Genomic DNA, 18,259 nt, shown 5'->3' on the forward strand with positions numbered 1-18,259 from the left:
GTTTTTGCTAGTTGCAAATAATGTTTTGGATTCCATTGTGGTTTTTTTTCCAGGAATCATGCAATTTCATAGTTTACAAAAGCTTAAAATAATTACAGTCTCTGGAAATTTTAGTGATGGTTTATTTGAATAGCATCCGTTCTTCCTTCTCCTATATTTAACCTGATTTTTTTTCCAGCTAAAAGCTAATCTTGGATGTTTTAGTTCAGCCTCCCCTAATTTACCATAACCATGAGCTGAACAATTCTTTCAGAAATGGTTTAACCCAGAGCCAATGCTCCCTCTAAGCTGTGGAGTCTTGTGAGCAAAAATTCTACTTTGTGAGCTACTGGCATTAAAGTTTTGAGGAAGTGATTTGGCTACTGCATAAATCATAAATGCTCTGGAGCCATCCTTCCTGAGCTAGGACAAAAATGTGCGAGCCAGAGGCTAAAAAACTGTGAGCTAGCTCACACTAACTCAGCTTAGAGGGGAACACTGCCCAGTGCATGCTGAATGAAATAGGCATCAAACCACCACCATTATTTAGTCATACAGAAACTGACTAAACAAAGGATGCTTCATTATTCGTTCTCAAACTTGAAGGCCATTAAATTCTCCTGCAGGTGAGAAGAATTTTCACACCTTTTTTTTGCCGTCAGTAATAGCTGACTTAAGCGCTGCGGTGGCTCAGTGGTTAAGACGCTGAACTGCAGACTGGAAGGTCGGTCGTTTACAAGTTCGGGACCCGAGTGCCGCTTGACGGAGTGAGCTCCCATCTCTGGCCCCTGCTCCTGCCAACCTAGCAGTTCGAAAGCAAGAAATTTCAAGTAGAGAAATAGGTACCGCTTCGTTGGGAAGGTAACAGCGTTCCGTGCACCTCGGCATCTAGTCATGCCGGCCACATGACCACGGAAACATCTTCGGACAGCGCTGGCTCTTCGGCTTGGGAACGGAGATTGAGCACCGCACACCAGAGTCGGATTCAGCTGGCTTTTGAGCAAGGGGAACCTTTACCTTTTTAACAACTGACTTATGGCAACCACATGGTGTTTTCAAGGCAAGAGGCGTTCAGAGGTGGTTTGGCCATTGCCCAGCTCTGTGTTGTGACCCTGGACTTCCTTGGTGGTCTCCCATCCAAATGCTAACCAGGGCTGACCTTGCTTAGCTTCAAGATCAGACGAGATCACGCTAGCCTGGGCCATCCAGGTCAGGTCTATTCACACAATGCACAATTTATAAGAAACCTGGCATCCTCTTTCAGGGCTTTCCCACTGTGAAACACGCACCCCTCGCCCTGGCTGATGCATAACCTTGCATAGCCCAAGGAGAGATCGGACACATATAATTGTCGGCTGGCCCAGGCTAGCCGCAGCTTGTCAGAGCTCAGAAGCTAAGCAGGGTTGGACCCTGGTTGGTACTTGGATGGGAGACTGCCAAGGAAGTCCAGGGTCGCTACGCAGAGGCAGGCAATGGTGAATCACCTCTAAATGCCTCCTGCCTTGAAAACCCTACAGGGTTGCCATAAATCGGTTGTGACTTGGTGGCACTTTCCACCACAAACTGTAGGTATCGCCCCATTCAAATTAGGATTAAGAAGAAGAGGAAGAAGAGATTGGATTTATACCCCGCCCTTCACTCCCCAAAGGAGTCTCAGAGCGGCTTATAAACTCCTTTCCCTCCCCCTCCCCCAGAGGTCATTTCGGGGGGGGGGATCGCGGGGGAACATAGTTCCCCCGGGTGAGGTACGGAGGGCGGGGCACATGACGAAGCCCCGCCCCCTGCTTCCGGCCGCCCCGCTTCCAGCCCTCATTCAGCCAGGAGGAGGCAGGAGAAGAGGGAGGGTAAGTTGCTTCCTCCCTGCCTCTCCCCACCCCTGCCTGCCTGGGGCCAGGGAGGGCCTTCGCGGGGCTTCCTTGTACTCCCACCGGCCTTGCAGGTCCACCGCCGGGCCCCTCATGGGGCTCGGCAGTGGAGCTGCAAGGCCAGCGACGGCGGCCGGGACCGTTGGGGGCGGGGTGTGTGGCCTTATGACACACTTCCGGTGATGTCAGGGGGTGTGGCCTTATGACACACTTCCGGTGATGTCAGGGGGTGTGGCATATGCTAATGAGTTATGCTAATGAGTTCCCCTAGCTTTTTTTCTACGAAACGACCCCTGCCCTTCCCACAACAGACACCCTGTCAGGAAGGTGGGGCTGAGAGAGCTGACAGAAACTGCTCTTTTTCAAGCATAGCTGTGCCAGAACTATGGCTTGCCCAAGGCCATCCAGCAGCTGCGAGTGGAGGAGTGGGGAATGAAACCCGGTTCTCCCAGATTAGAGTCCGCGCACTTAACCACTACACCAAACTGGCTCTCTAAGTGACAGAATCAGGAAAAGATAGCCAAGGAAGATGGCCTGCATGCATTTATAGGGTTACTGGTTTTTTTCTTTCTAGTGGCCTGTAAGGTTTTTGGAACTGTTATGCTGGAAATTATCTCAAAAAAATGTGTAGCTCACCACAGGGCCTTTTGCTATGCAGCAAGTTGTCTCAAGCTATTCTGACTGTCTGCAAACATTATTTAAGACTACGTCTGATGTGCAGCGCATTTTTGATTAGGATAAAAGCGTGTTTCAGAGATGAGTGATAGTCTTGTCCTCTTCACAGTCAGCTCCCTTCCCTCAGTGCCAAGTCTTCTGTTTTTATAGATCCCGTCATAGCAATAGCTTTGTGGCACAGATAATGTGAAAAATATGGGATTGTGGGGAATGCAATTGAATTTTTCTGGCTCAGGTTTTTTGTTTCAAACAAATGTTGATGCAACACATTCTGCTCTATCTCTATGAAAATTGCCCCCCCCCCCCGAAAACATCAAATCTTTCACGCTTGGTTGTGATGTTCCTTGGTTGCTGCTGAGAAAATAACAGTATGAGTTGACAAAGCTCCTGCCGCTGTGAGGCCGGAAATAATCAAAGGCTTCTATCCTTAGCAATAAAACTCCGAGCAAAAAATAAATCTGTGACCCTAACATCCCTCCTGGGTTTATGTTCTGTGTTGGGGGGAAAAAAGAAATTTTGTATTGTGGAAAAGCAGCCTAACCGGTAGCAGTTGCTTTTGGCAGAACACAAAGAGGGGTGGATTGGCCAGTTTGGTGTCGTGGTTAGGAGCGTGGACTCTAATCTGGGAGAACTGGGAGAATCTAATCTGATCCCCCACTCCTCCACTTGCACCTGCTGGATGACCTTGGGCAAGCCATAGTTCTGACAGGAGCTGTCCTTGAAAGGGCAGTTCTAGAAAGAGTTCTCTCAGCCCTACCTATCTCATGGGGTGTCTGTTGTGGGGAGGGGACGGGAAAGGAGTTTGTAAGCCGCTCTGAGACTCCAACTGAAGGGCGGGGTATAAATCCAATCTCCTCCTCCTCCTCTTTGTTGTAGTGGTTAGGAGAACGGACTCTAATCTGGGGAGAACCGGGTTTGATTCCCCGCTCCTCCATATGCAGCTACTAGTGTGACCTTGGGCCAGTTACAAGTTCTTTCAGAGCTGTTCTCTCAAGGGCAGTTCTCGAGAGAGCTCTCTCAGCCCCACCTACCCCACAGGGTGTCTGTGGTGGGGAGGGGAAGGGAAAGCCACTCTGAGACGCCTTCAGGTAGTAAAGAGCAGGGTATAAATCCGTCTCCTCTTCTTCATTAAGGCCACTGGGAAAATTTCCAGTGGGCCAATGGTTTCTCCAGGCCATTAATTTATTTGCCTGTTTTATTTCTCCACTTCCTCCCAAATATGTCAGTATATTGATTATTTTGAACCGCTCTTATTTGATAAGGGGGGGGGATTCCCTCTTCCTGAAGGTTTGATTGAAAGTGAAATAAAATCATACAATTCTGCCAGTACGAAGACTTTAAAGGGTGCTTTTGCACGTGCTAAACAGTGACTGTTTGCAAGTGAACTTTGACATTTTACACAGTAAAATCCAGTTGCAAATACAGTAGCCAGGTCTGGGTTGGAAAATACCTGGAGACTTTGGGGGTGGATCCGGGAGAGGGAGGGGTTTGGGGAGGGGAGGGACCTCAGCACAGTACGATGCCACGGAGTCCCCCCCTTCAAAGCAGCCATTTTCTCCAGGGGAGCTGATCTCTATCAGCTGGAGATCAGCTGTAGAAGCGGGAGATCTCCAGGCCCCACCTGGAGGCTGGCACCTCTCGTTGCAAAGTGCATTGAAAGTGTGTTATTTAGTGTGTGTGTGTGTGTGTGAAAGCGCCCATTATTTTGGATTTGCGTTAAGCGAATTATGTACAAGTAGCAGTAATAAATGCAGGTCAGCATGATTAAATACAGGCGGCACTGATGAAAGAGTATCTCAATGCGTTACGCCAAGAACTTAACAAAATGTGTCTGACTCAGTCCCCCTCTTCTAATGTGCTGTTTTCAGCTATACCCAGCCCCGTCCCTACACTGTTTATCCCCCCCCCCCCCCTTTCCGAACCCTCCTCACATTTTTTAATTACAAAAATTACTTTCACTGGGAGAGTTATGACTGACGTAGCCCCAGCCCTGGCCCCATAGTGGGGCCATTGTTTGTCCCTCCCAACCCGTGAAATCTCTTCTGAATGACTGCCTCCTAGCAACGAAAAGCTAAATCCCGTTTGCTCCGTCTCCCAGATGGAGAGTTTCCACGCAACGTCTAAATAGCCAGTGCCTTTAATACTGCCTTCTGAGTGTCTCTTGAAGTAGGGTTGCCAGCTCTGGGTTGGGAAATTCCTGGAAATTTGGGGAGGGGGGGTGGAGCCTGTGGAAGGGAGGGACCTCAGCAGGGTATAAAGTCCGCCCTCCAAAGCAGCCATTTTCTCCAAGGGACCTGATCTTGGTCATCTGGTGATCAATTCTAATAGTGGGAAATCTCCAGATGCCACCTGGAGTCTTAGGGAGATGCCACCTTAGAACCCGGTCCTACCTAGCTGCCAGCAGGGGGGACTTATGATCCTTTGTGAGTGCCTCTTGCGCACTAACAAAGCAATGACGTCACCCAGAAGTGATGTCATAACGTTTCCAATGTTGGGGGCAACGCTCTAGGTTTTGGGCAAAATTCTATGGGTTTTTTGGTCCTCAAAAACCATAGAGTTTCCCCCAAAATCTAGAGCATCACCCCTGATGTTGGAAACTGTTATGTACGCGGACCACCACCAGGGGTCCGTGGCTTAGCAGGAGCTTGGTCCCCAAACACAAAGGGGACCTCGGATCCTAGTCCACCTCGAGCCCACCAATAGAACCTTGGTGGGAAATTCAAACCCTCCAATGGGACCATAGGTGTGCCAGGTGGAATGTATATAGTTGGCCTTGCAAAGCCGTTGTATTCTTCTTGTTGTGAAGTACAATAAACGCGTCTGAAGGCATGTCGTAGTCTGAGCATTTCGTGTGGCGAACCCAGTACTTTACAGAAATGTGATGATGTCACTCCTGGGTGATGTCATGGCACCAGGAGGGAACTTCTCGGGGCTGGGGCTTCCCCTACTGGCCAGCTGGGCCACGACAGATTGGGCCCCCCCAAAATCAAGGGATACCCTGGCCCCATGGAGAATGGCAACCCTATGGAGGCTGGGTCACATAGGAGACTGGAACAGCTGGAATAACTCAGGCCCTGCTTGGTAAACCTCCTTTTCTTTACGGAGAATGGCAACCCTATGGAGGCTGGCGATCCTGCTCTTGAAGGCAGTTGATTCTGAGACAACAGAGGTCTTTAGGAGGCCTTTGGGTCACATAGGTGACTGGAACAGCTGGAATAACTCAGGCCCTGCTTGGTAAATCTCCTTTTCTTTCTCTAGTGCCATTAAATCAGGATATGATGGGGGGGGGGTATGGCTGCACTATGGCAGAAAATAGGGCAGGATCATTCCTCTCTTGTGTTTCTTTCTCTGTATTCTTGAGCAACTTTCCCCCCGTCTTTAAAAAAAGGGAGTGGATATACAGTTACGGTTTGTGCAGTTAGTATAAGTAACACATTCTTCGACTGTTCCCCTTCATTTCTGAGCTGTGTTGCTATTCCTGAATTGCAGCACTTCTCGTTCGTCTGAGAAATCTGTATATGTAGCTATAACATGACACTATTGATGCCAGATTTGAATGCTGAGATCTCAGAACATTTTTGACCATGCAGTCAAAGGTATGGGAGCCACTGAAGAATAGTGTTGTCGATTCCCATGACTTAACTAGCATAGTCTCAAATAGTTTGATTTGGAATTTACTAGACGATGATAGCTGTTGAGGCCAGGTAATTAAGCTTTAAGGCTAGGCACTTGAATACTAGATTTAGTTTCTCACATTGGTTTGCATAAGTTCTCTTGAAAATTTATATGTGAAATATGCCATAAATTAAAATGCTGGGTGCAGAGAAGGGTCAGGGAGTTGTTGAAAATCGTAGTAAGATTATTTGTTCTCTATAGAATTTTTTTCTGCAGCACATGAGGTGAGCAATTGAAAGAGACTTCTCTATGCTAAAAATTAGAAAGCTAAAGAATCAGCATAATCAGCTACTTAATGCAGTCTGGGCAGCAATATTGTTTTTCTCTCTCCTCACGATGGTTTGGTAAATGTTTCTCCCCATTCTGAGGTAAATTGTTTAAATGTCAGACAACAGAATTTGCTCTAGCACATTCTATAATGTAAAAAAGAGGCTGTGATGAAAGCCGGAACTTGTTCCCTTGACCAAATGACCAGATCTTATAGTGGAAAATAAATTACATATTTCCCTTCAGCTTTATATAAAACCTGGCCTGGTCTTAAATAAAATCCATGTATCTCCTTGCAGGCTACGCCACTGCGAGATGCTTTGCTTCATTCTACCACAGAGAAGGTGGTTCCTGCTGGCACTTGGAATAGTTACGAGCACCCCAGCAAGCAGTTTATGTTAGAACTTGACTCCTCGTTCCATCCCGTCTTATCATTTCCATCAGGTAAAATGGGTCCTTGCTGTATATAGGATCCGTTCTTAACAGTATGTTGTAGCACCGGTCATGTTTTGAAACAATGATAGAATACGCCCTATACTGGAAGAAAGATTTCGGAAAAAGGGCTTCAGCAGAATAATATTTTTCCATGCTGAACTTTCCTCGGGTGCAGTCCACATTCCACTGACGTTAGCAAAGGAACTTCCATTGTCGGGTGTATTCTAAACACGTAGAGTCTCCCTCTCTTCTCTCTCCCTCTCACACACACGCACACACCCTATACCCCAAGAGTAACAGTTATGAAACAGAGAATGGTTGCTGCATTTTGATCCTGGATTCATTGGCAGATGCAAAAAAGGAAGAGACATCAGAAAGTTGGTGCTTGTATACAAGGGGTCTCTGAAAGAGGGTGTCAGTGAAGTAGCCTGTGGGAAATTAGAGGCATCACATTAGCCTTCAGCATAATCCAATATGTGGGGCTGCCAAGCTCTAGGTGGCACATGGAGAGAGATACCAACAAAGTTTAATTCTGGGTATTAGCAAGAACAGAGTGACTTTTGTTGCTTCAGACCAACACAGCTACCCACCTGCATGCATCTATGAGGGTCATAAGAACATAAGAAACATAAGAGATGCCAGTGTTGGATCAGGCCAAAGGCCCATCCAGTCCAACACTCTGTATCCCACAGTGGCCAGAAATACCAGGTGCCATCAGGAGGTCCACCTGTGGGGCCAGGACACTAGAAGCCCTCCCACTGTTGACCCCCCCCAAGCACCAAGATGACAGAGCATCACTTGCCCCAGAGTCCCTATCTATACCTTGTGGCTAATAGCCACTGATGGACCTCTGCTCCATATGCTTATCTAATTCCCTTTTGAAGCCGTCCATGCTTGTAGCTGCCACTATTTCCTGTGGCAGTGAATTCCAAGTGTTAATCACTCTTTGGGTGAAGAAGTCCTTCCTTTTATCTGTTCTAACCCGACCGCTCAGCAATTTCATGGAGTGCCCACGGGTTCTTGTATTGTGAGAAAGGGAGAAAAGTACCTCTTTCTCTACCTGCTCTTTCCCATGCATAATCTTATAAACCTCAATCATGTCACCCCTCAGTCGTCGTTTCTCCAAGCTAAAGAGCCCTAAGCGCCTTAACCTTTCCTCATAGGGAAAGTGTTCCAACCCTTTTATCATTCGGGTCCTCAGCTGTGAAAGTTAATAACCAGCACTTTGTATTGGGCTCAGCAAGAAATAGGTAGCCAATGCAGTTGACGCAGCACCGGAGTCATGTGTTCTGGGTGGCGGACCCTTTGCTGCTGTGTTCTGCCCCGGCTGGGGATTCCAAGATGTCTTCAGAGTCTACCTCATGTAGAGCATAAGAGCCAAGAACCAAGGTGTCAGACGCAAGGGAAAAGTCAAAGCTCGGCAATTCAGTAATCTGACTGTAAATATATCTAATTTAACAGTGACCTGCTTCAAACGAAACCTTCTTTCAGTCTGAGACTGTTGAAAATCCTCTCTGGTACAGTCAGTTGATTCCCACAGTAAAGGGGAAGAGGGAAAAAAGGCTGCCACAACTGGAGAAATCCCTTCAGATGGTGCCTGTATACATCCAGGCCATCGGGCTCTGACTCGATGAATGGGTGTGGAAAGTGCCCTCAAGTCACAGCTGACGTCTGGTGACCCTGTAGGGTTTTCAATGCAGGAGGTGTGCAGAGGTGGTTTGCCACGGCCTGCCCCTGCGTAACAACCCTGGAATTCCTTGATGGTCTCCCATCCAAATACTAACCCGGGCCGACCCTGCTTAGCTTCCAAGATCTAACACGATCAGGCTAGCCTGCACCATCCAGGTCGGGGCACTTGGTGAATTAGTATTTGGAATAAGCCGTGAGATACATACTCAGAGCACGTACGAGTGGCTATAAACAGACTTTGGTAGGGAGTTTTATTCCCTTTCGTGTAACACAGCTCTGTCTCTTTCAGATACTCCGCTTCATGTGCATTTGAAAGCCTTGCTTAAGAAGTGTGACGTCAGAGGAGACCCTTTCGAAACGGCCACCCTGGGCTTGGAGTTTGAAATGTCTCCACCTAATGGTATGCAGTCTGTTCGTTCCCCGTTCCAGGCTGTTTTTTTCTCCCATGTATGTTCATTGTTAACTGATGAGAATTCACGAGGCATATAAATGTACTGGGCAGCTTGCACTCTTAAAAAGGAAGGGCCGCGGTTTGGGGGAGGAAAAACAGCAGCTGAAACAAATATCGGAAGCTTATTCCTCACCCCCCACCCCTTTTAGTTTCGCAGAAAAGCAGGATTTTCAGGGGCTGACAATCTCAAAGATTTAAAAAACGGTCTTTTAAAAAAACTAAAACATTTTAATCCCATCTTTCCCCAGGCAAAAATACAATAAAACCAGAGAACACATTAACAACCCACAAAAGCACACGACGGACTTTATTAAAAATAGTTACGAAGCTCAGACCGTTGTCAAAATCTAAACACTCAACGTCCTTCGCTAAAAGCCCTCTGAAACAGAACAGCTACGCAGGGCTTCATAAAAAATTGGCAGCGACGGAACTCGCCTAGCCTCTTCCGTCAGTCTGTGGGCCCAATAAGTAGAACTGAACAGAACACAGATCGACAGGAGAGCTCTGTGAGCAGGAACTGACATGGGGAGCTTAAGTGGCCTCCAGTTTTATATCGGGGGCAGACGGTATCCTTTAGGTACGTCGGACCCAGATGATGATGGGCTTTAAATGCCTCGAGTTGAGCCTGGAAGCGGATAGGCAAGGTTTCAGAAGTCAAGTGTGATATGTTCTCAGCCACCCACCCCAGTTAAAAGAATGGCAGCTGCATTCTTCGTGAGTTGGAGCTTCCAATTTGTCTTTTAAGGGCAGTCCCATGTATGGCATGTTACAGTTGTCCAACATAGAAGTTTACAGGAGCATGGATCAGCTTGGGTGCATCAGAGAAGTCCACAAAGGGCGACACCAACAACTTTCAAGGAAGATCTAATTGAAAGAAGAGCCAGTTTGGTGTAGTGCTTAAGAACGCGAACTCTAATCTGGGAGAACCGGGTTTGATTCCCCACTCCTCCACATGCAGCTGCTGGTGTGACCTTGGGTCAGTCACAAGTTATTTCCGAGCTGTTCTCTCAAGGGCAGTTCTCTCAGAGCTCCCTCAGCCCCACCGACCTCTCACAGGGTGCCTGGTGTGGGGAGGGGAAAGGAGATTGTAAGCTGCTCTGAGATTCTTTTGGGTAGTGAAGGTCAGGGTATAAATCCAATTTCTCCTCTTCTTCTAAAAACTGTTCAACCTGCTTCCTCTGATAATAAGGTTTGGTCCAAGAATGCACCCAGACTCTTAATGTGTTCTGCAAATCTTAAACTTATCCCATCTGTGGATGGTGAATAAATCCTGAGTGTACAGCATGTTTTTAAAAAAACACTTTTAATTCATTTGTTACTGAAAATAAGCAAAACTAATAATGGCTCTTCTGGTTTATACTGTCTTTCTGATGTATCATTCTGTACTTAACAACACATTCACCCGGATTTAAGTCACTGTTGGGGATGTACATTTGGCATCATAGAAGTTATAGAATGTATGTCACTATAGAAGTTATAGAAGACTGAATTAAATATATCCATGTTGAAAAATCGACAACTTATCACTTTGGTGTGTTTGTATTATTGGTTGCAGGTAGGTTGAGGTTTCACAAGAATGCATTTGACCTCCTTGTATATTTATTTTTAATAAGGAAGAAACATTACTAAAATAATGCTTATTCTTTTGTAGACTATAGTCAGTACAAAGCTTCTCAGCAGTGGCGCTATGGACACCAGCCCAGTTCCAACCATCAGCCTCTGTCAGAAATAACTGCACAGCTACCAGAAGGAAGGAAGAAAAGACATTTCAGCGAGACAGCAATTGGTGAGCATTTTTCCCTTAAAAATGAAAGGAAAATGGGGAGGTACATTAGTACAAAGCACTTCCTTTACCTGCCCCGTGAGCCATAACTACCTCTATCCATGCTCATCTTTCCCTCATTCCCTCTCCCTGGCAAAACCCTCTCCTGTATCCCACTACTCACACGATTTCCTCTTTTCCTCCTCCTGGGAGTTCCCACATCCTCACCTTTCCCTGCTTCCTTTTCTCCTTCCCACCCACCATTATCTGGAATAGTACTTAATGGGGAGGGGGGGGTAGAACTCTGCACCCCTTATCTTCTAAGTTTCCAAGGAGGCCTGCTTGTCATCCCCACAGATGTATTCTTAGCTCTGCAACGGTACGTTGTATCCTTCAACTCTATGGTTTCCCCTCGGATGGTCGTGGCCCCGCCCCCGGCGTGCCCGGCGTGCCTGCGTCACTACTGGGTGACGTGGATGCGGCACGTGCGCTCCAGCCGCAAGCCAGGAGTTCCCCGCTGCGGCTCAATTCTCACTTGGCAACCCTAGCTGTTTACAACCTAATTTTCCCTCTTCCATTTTGTCCTCACAACAGCAACCCCATAAGGTCGGTTAGGCTGTAAGAGAGTGATGGATCCAAGGTCACCCAGCAAGCTTCCATGGCCAAGATCAAACCTGGGTGCCTCGGATCCTCATCACACACTCTGACCACTGCACCTCGCTGGCTCTCCTCTGTGTGTTTTGATGTACTGTATTGGTTGCTTAGAATACATTTAGAAACATTTATGGATACATAATTTTTTTCTCTTAGTGGCCGGAGAGAGCAACCACAGATTTGAAGCATTTCCCTTCCAGCAAGAAGAACAGGAACCCCATAACCATTTTACAGGAACTACCAACGGTGACGTCTCTCGGTCTAGTGATGGTGCATCATCACAGGTAGGCTAAGATTAACGAACCGGGGGATTGACAGCCTCGTCAAGTGATGTGGCACAAACTCAGCATGGGTTCTGTAAGGGAAGATCCTGTCTTTGAGGGAGTGAACAAACATGTGGACAAGGGGGACCCAATAGATATTGTTTACTTTGACTTCCAGAAAGCTTTTGATAAAGTTCCTCATCAAAGGCTCCTAAGTAAGCTCAAAAATCATGGGATAAAAGGACAAGTCCTTTTATGGATCCTGATCCAACATTGGCTTCTCTTATGTTCTTAAAGTATGGTCTCAAGGCCCATGGCTAAGCCAGTTTGCTAACCCTGGGACGTGGGGGGGGGGTTAGAACATTCTGCCCCTGGGCAAGGGCCCCCTTCGTGTTGCTCTTCCCCTTATTTGAAAGCATTGTACATGAGTGGCAGTACCATCCTAAGAATACTTTCTCATTCTATAGACTTCAGTAGGATTCCATGTGCAAATCTGCTTAGAACTATGCTGTCAGATGGGTTTCCTAAGTCTCTGACACCCCCATCCTGGCCTTTACCAGTATTTATTTATTAAAACATTTATATCCCACTTTCCCTCATGGTTCAAGGCGGCTTACAATAATAGTTAAAAACAAAACTAAAATAGCAAACCCCCAAACCTCTCCCCCTCCCCCCTTAAAGATGACCGCAGTTGGGCCCTCTCAAAAGCCCTGGCAAACAGGCAGGCCTTGCAGAACCTCTTGAAGATCTCGAGGGAAGGGACGCCCCCCCCCTTCAGAAAGCCCATTCCACAGAGCTGGATCCACAGTGGAAAAGTCCCAGGCTTGGATAGATGCCAAACTGGTCACCCGAAGCGGTGGGATAGCCTGATGACCACAGTTGGTGCACGGGGATGTACGGAAAAAGACAGTCCTTCAAACGGTGTGGTGTAGTGCATTCACAGTATTGCCAGGAGTATCTAGAACATAAGAGAAGCCATGTTGGATCAGGCCAGTGGCTCATCCAGTCCCACATTCTGTGTCTCACAGTGACCCAAACCCAGGAGACATCAGGAGGTCCACCAGCAGGGACAGAACTCCAGAAGACCTCCATCTGTTGCCCCCCCCTCCCCTGGTCACCAAGAATATAGAGCATCACTGCCCCAGACAGAGTGTTCCATCCATACCTTATATCTGGACTAGGATTCAAGATGCACAGCGGCTGCAGCAGAAGTGATATAAATTTTGCTTTGGACAGGAGCTAGGGCCCTTATTCTAAACCTTCGGAGTATAAGCATGAAAATGCTCAAACGTAGGGTCCCATTGCTTTTTAAAAAGATTCGGCCTCAAGAAAGCCCACTGTAAACAAAGTCGACATTTAGTTTTGCTACTGGAGTATGCAATATTTATTTTTCTTAAACGAATGAGCTCATATTTGGATGAAAAAGGCAATTTCCCTTAAAAACAGCAACAGCCACCTGCGTGTATAGAACTGACTTCCCCCCCCCCTGCATGGATGAAACTGCCAGACACTTTCTAGACACTTTTTAAAAAGTCCTTTGAAACAAGAACTGAACTTTCAGGAACCTGACTTGTGGTAGACGTCTTTGGTGGTGGGAAGGGCCATCAAGTCGCGGCCGATTTATTGCAGCCCCCCCTTAACTTCCAAGACCCAATGAGATCGGGCTAGCCTTGGGCTATCCAGACACGGCACAGATGCCTTGACATTTATCAAAATCCCACCTGAGCTTGGAATGTCATTCTGTTGATAGAATGGACAAAGATTCCGCAGTAAACAATGCATTTGTGTAGGTGGCAACCTGCCTTTCTATTGTGTTATGGTCTCATCTGTCAAGCAAACACAGGAAAGACTAAGGGCTTTTTGAATTCCCAAGCCCTTCAGGACAAGAGATGCAAACACACTATTTAGGAGCAGAAACTCCCTGCCTTGCCTCCTAGTAACAATAACGGACTCTTTTTATAGTTCCTATGCATGTTCTGTTTATCTCCTTCCACCGTAAACATTTTCTGCTGGTTAGGGAGCGGGACCATTAATGATATACTTTCCTTTAATTTCAAATTTATGAAGTTACGGAGAGCATTCTTCCAAATGCTGGCATTGAATGGGATTGAAGTCTCTAAATATTTTCCCAATTTTTCCCCAAGATGGAATAATTATTCTGTTTTCAGAAAGAATATGATACATTGACTTACAGGGGCCCAATTTAAGTACACCACCTGGTTGAATCCTGTATGGGAATTAAAGCAAAAAATCCAGTTCTTGATTTGAAAATATTGTAAAAATGTGATTTAGCTAAAAAAAATTTTTTTATAATGTAACATGTTTCTGTATATTGAACATTACTTCTAGAAATAGTGGCTCCAGTCGTAAGAACACTTGCCAAGAAGCAGGGCTCATACAATAAAATGAGCTTACTCTTGAGTAGACCTGTTTAGGATTGCTTTCCCCATAAATTAAATTGTGTTTCTCCCAGCTTCCCAACAGCATGTACTTTTTTTTCTGTTTAGGCTATCCTTGTAGTTCCAGGATTTCTTTTGTTACAGTTCTAATCAAATATCTGGTTTAAATACTTAACATAAACATAAGAACATAAGAGAAGCCAATGGCCCATCCAGTCCAACACTATGTCACACAGTGGCCAAAAATACCAGGTGCCATCAGAAGGTCCACCAGGAGGGCCAGGGGACACTAGAAGCCCTCCCACTGTTGCCCCCCCCCCAAGCCCCAAGAATACAGAACATCACTTGCCCCAGACCGAGAGTTCCTATCTATACCTTGTGGCTCATAGCCACTTGACATTCATTTGATTGCTTCCTCTCAACAAAGACGTTTTGGATGGGCTAAATGACCAAGCCCCTGTATCTATGAATTGCCCTGATGTTAAGGAGCCAAAGTGGTTTAAAAAACTGTTCACCATAAAAAGTTTTTTTAAAAAATCAGAATTTGTTATGATGTGGGTACTGGTTTTGTTCTAAGAAGGCAAACATCCACCATAAGTGGTGGTGTTGGGAAAGAGCACAGATTTTTTGGAAAAAAGTGTTACATTAAAAGTACTGAGAACTGATCTATACTTTGGAGCTGAAAATTTTCCAGTGAACTTTGCTGGGATGGGATTATACACTATTCCAGGAAGTGATACTAAACTTACTAATGTTAGCAGGAATATCTGTCTTTTGCACATCGCGGGAAGTCAGCACGTACCATGTTCTTCCAGCAGTGTACCTTGCTGGAAGTCAACTGGTCAAATGTTGGGAAACTGCATTATGCCATACAGAAAAAGAAATGACAGAGCATGTGAATAATTGCTAAAAGAGAGATTTATTATATTTCACCATAACAGAAATATTTTGTCTATTACATCATTCTAATTATTCAACATTTTAAAAGCTAGTTCGTTCAACTAGTTCCGTGGCATCAAAATATCCTTTTAACTTTCTACACACTGTAAGCTCAGAAAATCTCCAATTATTTTTAAACAGCTCAATTCAAGACGGAGACTGAGGAGTGAGAGCTCCTACGATATCGATAACATCGTTATCCCGATGTCGCTGGTTGCCCCATCTAAACTGGAGAAGCTGCAGTACAAAGAGATTCTCACTCCAAGGTACTTTTTTTTGTTGTTGCTTAATTTTCATTCACTGGACTTGCCCATCCAGGAGCCATCCCTAGAGTTTGTGGGCTAATTGTCCTCTCTTGCCACTGCCGCGCAGTCTGCTTTCGGGTCCCCAGTAACTGACCATCCCTCTCTGACATCCTGTGATCTCTGGCGGGAGAGAGATTGGCAAAACATATTTGTGTCCCCACCCCCGAAAGGTGTATATGTATATATTATATTTGGATATGGTAATCCATTCTGATTGGTAGCATAAGGTTTTCATGATGTCGTCAAAATGCCCAAGCCAATTTTTCCTACCACTTTTAATTTGGGCTATAACTCATGAACCAAGTGACCAATTTTCAAATTTTAAAACAGCTGGAAGGCTAATAAATCCCCGTATATATAACTACTAATAATAATGCTTTCCATTTATTAATCGCTTTCCCCAGTGGGCTCAAAGCGATGTACAGTTACTCAATATAGACAAGGGACTAACAATGTTTGTAGGGGATAGGGAAGACAACATATATTCATTTTAATTGCACGCGCCGTCACTGCCCGGTGTAGACGTCTTCTGACTGGCCCCATCATTTTCCCGCACGGTTGCTTGCTGGCCAGGCTTCAGGACCCGTATGTCGATCGCCACACTGCCACCACCTGGCTGGAACATCCATTGCAGGAGTTCTTTCCGTAGCCGAGAAGCTGTTTCGCCTTACAAGCCTTGTACCAATAATGCCTCTGTTCATCACAGGTTTTGTGATATAAGGCATAAATCAAAGAAAAAGTCATTTCCCCACATTTAAACTACATTTTTTAAAGCCAGTATTGCTTCTGAGCTCTGTAGGCCTAGCCCAACCTATGGTTTTGGCTACTGATGGTCCCACTGTCTGTCCCCCACCATGACTACAGCCAAGCCAGTGCGGGATAATGGTTAGAATGCCAGGTTAGGACTGGAGAGACCTGGGTTCAAATTCCCATCAAGCATGACGCTCACGGGGTAACCTTGAGGCAGTCACTTGTTCTCAGCCCAGCGTACCTCACAGGATTGTTGTGAGGATGAAACAAGGGAGAGGAGGGCGGTGAGCAGTTTTCCTGAGGTCTGTGGCTCACCTCCCCTATGAAGCATGGCTTATGTTTATTTAATTCATTCATTCGCACCCCACTCTTCTCCCCAGCGGGGACCCAAAGTGGCTTACAGTGTTCTCCTGTCCTCCATTTTATCCTCACAACAACCCTGTGAGGTAGGTTAGGGTCCGAGAGCATGACTGGCCCAAGGTCACCCAGTGAGCTTCCATGGCATGAGTAGGCTTGCCAAATCCCCCCGGGGGGGCGGGGAAACCCCCGCCCCAGAGGCCCGTTCCCCGCCGCAGGCGGATCGGGCCCCGGGGGGAACCCCACCCCGACGTGCACGTCACCCGGAAGTGACGCGACCACGCCGGGCACATCGCGCTTTGCGCGCACTCCAGCCGCCAGCCAGGAGTCCCCCGCTGCGGCGAAATTCAGACTTGGCAACCCTAGGCATGAGTGCAGGGATTCGAACCTGGGTCTCCCAGATCCTAGTCTGACACTTAACCACTACACCACGTTGGCTCTCTCTCCTACGTCTGTGTAGCACTAGGAAGAGGCAGATCAGCAGTCACGGCCTGCCTTCCTTCCCTGCTGCCAGCACTGTTGTTTGGGGGGAGGCGCGTGTGGCAGCCCGAAGGAACTGTGCTTGCCCACCCCTCCCTTTGGGACACGTACCAAACTCTGTCATGCTACCCAACCATCCAGTTAAATCACAGGTATGCCTGCGCCCAAGCAAAATGCTGCCTCGCTTGGGGCCAGAGAGAAGTTCATGTTCACTTGCAGCCCCATGGCTCTGAATCACACAAACATTTGCCATAGAAGTGAATTTAATTAGTTCATTTGCTGAAGAAGGGCATTTGTTGGGAGAAGTCATGTTTCACACTCTGAGAAAATGGGTTTTGTTCAGGTCTCCCGCACTAAGGATGCTTTTCTCACCAACAGCTGGAGAACCGTTAGCTTTGTGCCTCTGGCAAGTCTCCATGAAGATGAAGAAAAGGTAGACCGTATTTCCCCCCATCGGATGATATATAACTTTGCTGTGTAATATAATGTGTAGCAAAAGCTGCGATGGCTGATTGGTTAAGACACTGAACAGTAGACTGGAAGGTCGGTTGGTCGGCAGTTCGAGACCCGAGTACCGCATAATGAAGTGAGCTCCCGTCTCTGGTCCCATCTCCTGCCAACCTAGCAGGTCGAAAGCAAGAAATTGCAAGTAGATAAATAGGTACCACTTTGGCAGGAAGGGAACAGCGTTCCGTGCGCCTTGGCGTCTAGTCATGCCGGCCACATGGCCACGGAAACGTCTTCGGACAGCGCTGGCTCTTCGGCTTGGAAATGGAGCTGAGCACCGCCCCCTAGAGTCGGATTCGAGTGGCTTTTGAGCAAGGGAAACCTTTACCTTTAATATAATGTGTAAATGAGGATGTGCCCGCACTTAGCAGTCTATTATTCAACTGCTGTTCATTCCAGAGATAAGATCAAATACGTACATGTGGAATTTTGCAAGCGGCATTCTTAAACCTTTGAGCCGGAAAGTCCTTTCTCTGTGGCTTTTTAGATTCTCCCCCCCCCCCCAGTGTGTTTGGCTCAAGGCGGCTCACAACATTAAATTTAATACCATCTTAACATAAGTCAATCAGATAATAAATAACATTAAATCAATACATACATACAAAGTACTAACCAGGCCCGACCCTGCTTAGCTTCCGAGATAGGGCATGTTCCGGGTGGTATGGCCATGCAGTATATTCCCTTTTGGTTCCTACAGTCAGGAAATGAGTGGGCCAGTGCCAAGCCACAGGGGTCTCATGCAGCAGCAATAATAGGGAGGCCAAAAATGGGAGGTGCCTCTCTGTCCATTTTATTGCCTCATTTCTT

The 18,259-nt window shown here is 46.7% G+C and overlaps 1 protein-coding gene across 1 annotated transcript in view; it reads left to right on the forward strand.

Annotated features, from left to right (window-relative positions):
• KANSL1L (KAT8 regulatory NSL complex subunit 1 like) overlaps window positions 1–18,259 on the forward strand; it is a 49,370-nt gene that overhangs the window by 26,724 nt on the left and 4,387 nt on the right. Inside the window, exons 6-11 of the mRNA XM_015421520.1 lie at window positions 6,761–6,905; window positions 8,875–8,985; window positions 10,688–10,822; window positions 11,609–11,736; window positions 15,195–15,319; window positions 17,324–17,378. Of these exons, the coding sequence (XP_015277006.1) occupies window positions 6,761–6,905; window positions 8,875–8,985; window positions 10,688–10,822; window positions 11,609–11,736; window positions 15,195–15,319; window positions 17,324–17,378 (699 nt within the window). The remainder of the gene's footprint in view (window positions 1–6,760; window positions 6,906–8,874; window positions 8,986–10,687; window positions 10,823–11,608; window positions 11,737–15,194; window positions 15,320–17,323; window positions 17,379–18,259) is intronic.

The sequence above is a fragment of the Gekko japonicus genome, unplaced genomic scaffold, assembly GCF_001447785.1.
Source record: "Gekko japonicus isolate JY-2015 unplaced genomic scaffold, Gekko_japonicus_V1.1 scaffold1139, whole genome shotgun sequence".
In the NCBI taxonomy this organism is placed as follows: Eukaryota; Metazoa; Chordata; class Lepidosauria; order Squamata; family Gekkonidae; genus Gekko; species Gekko japonicus.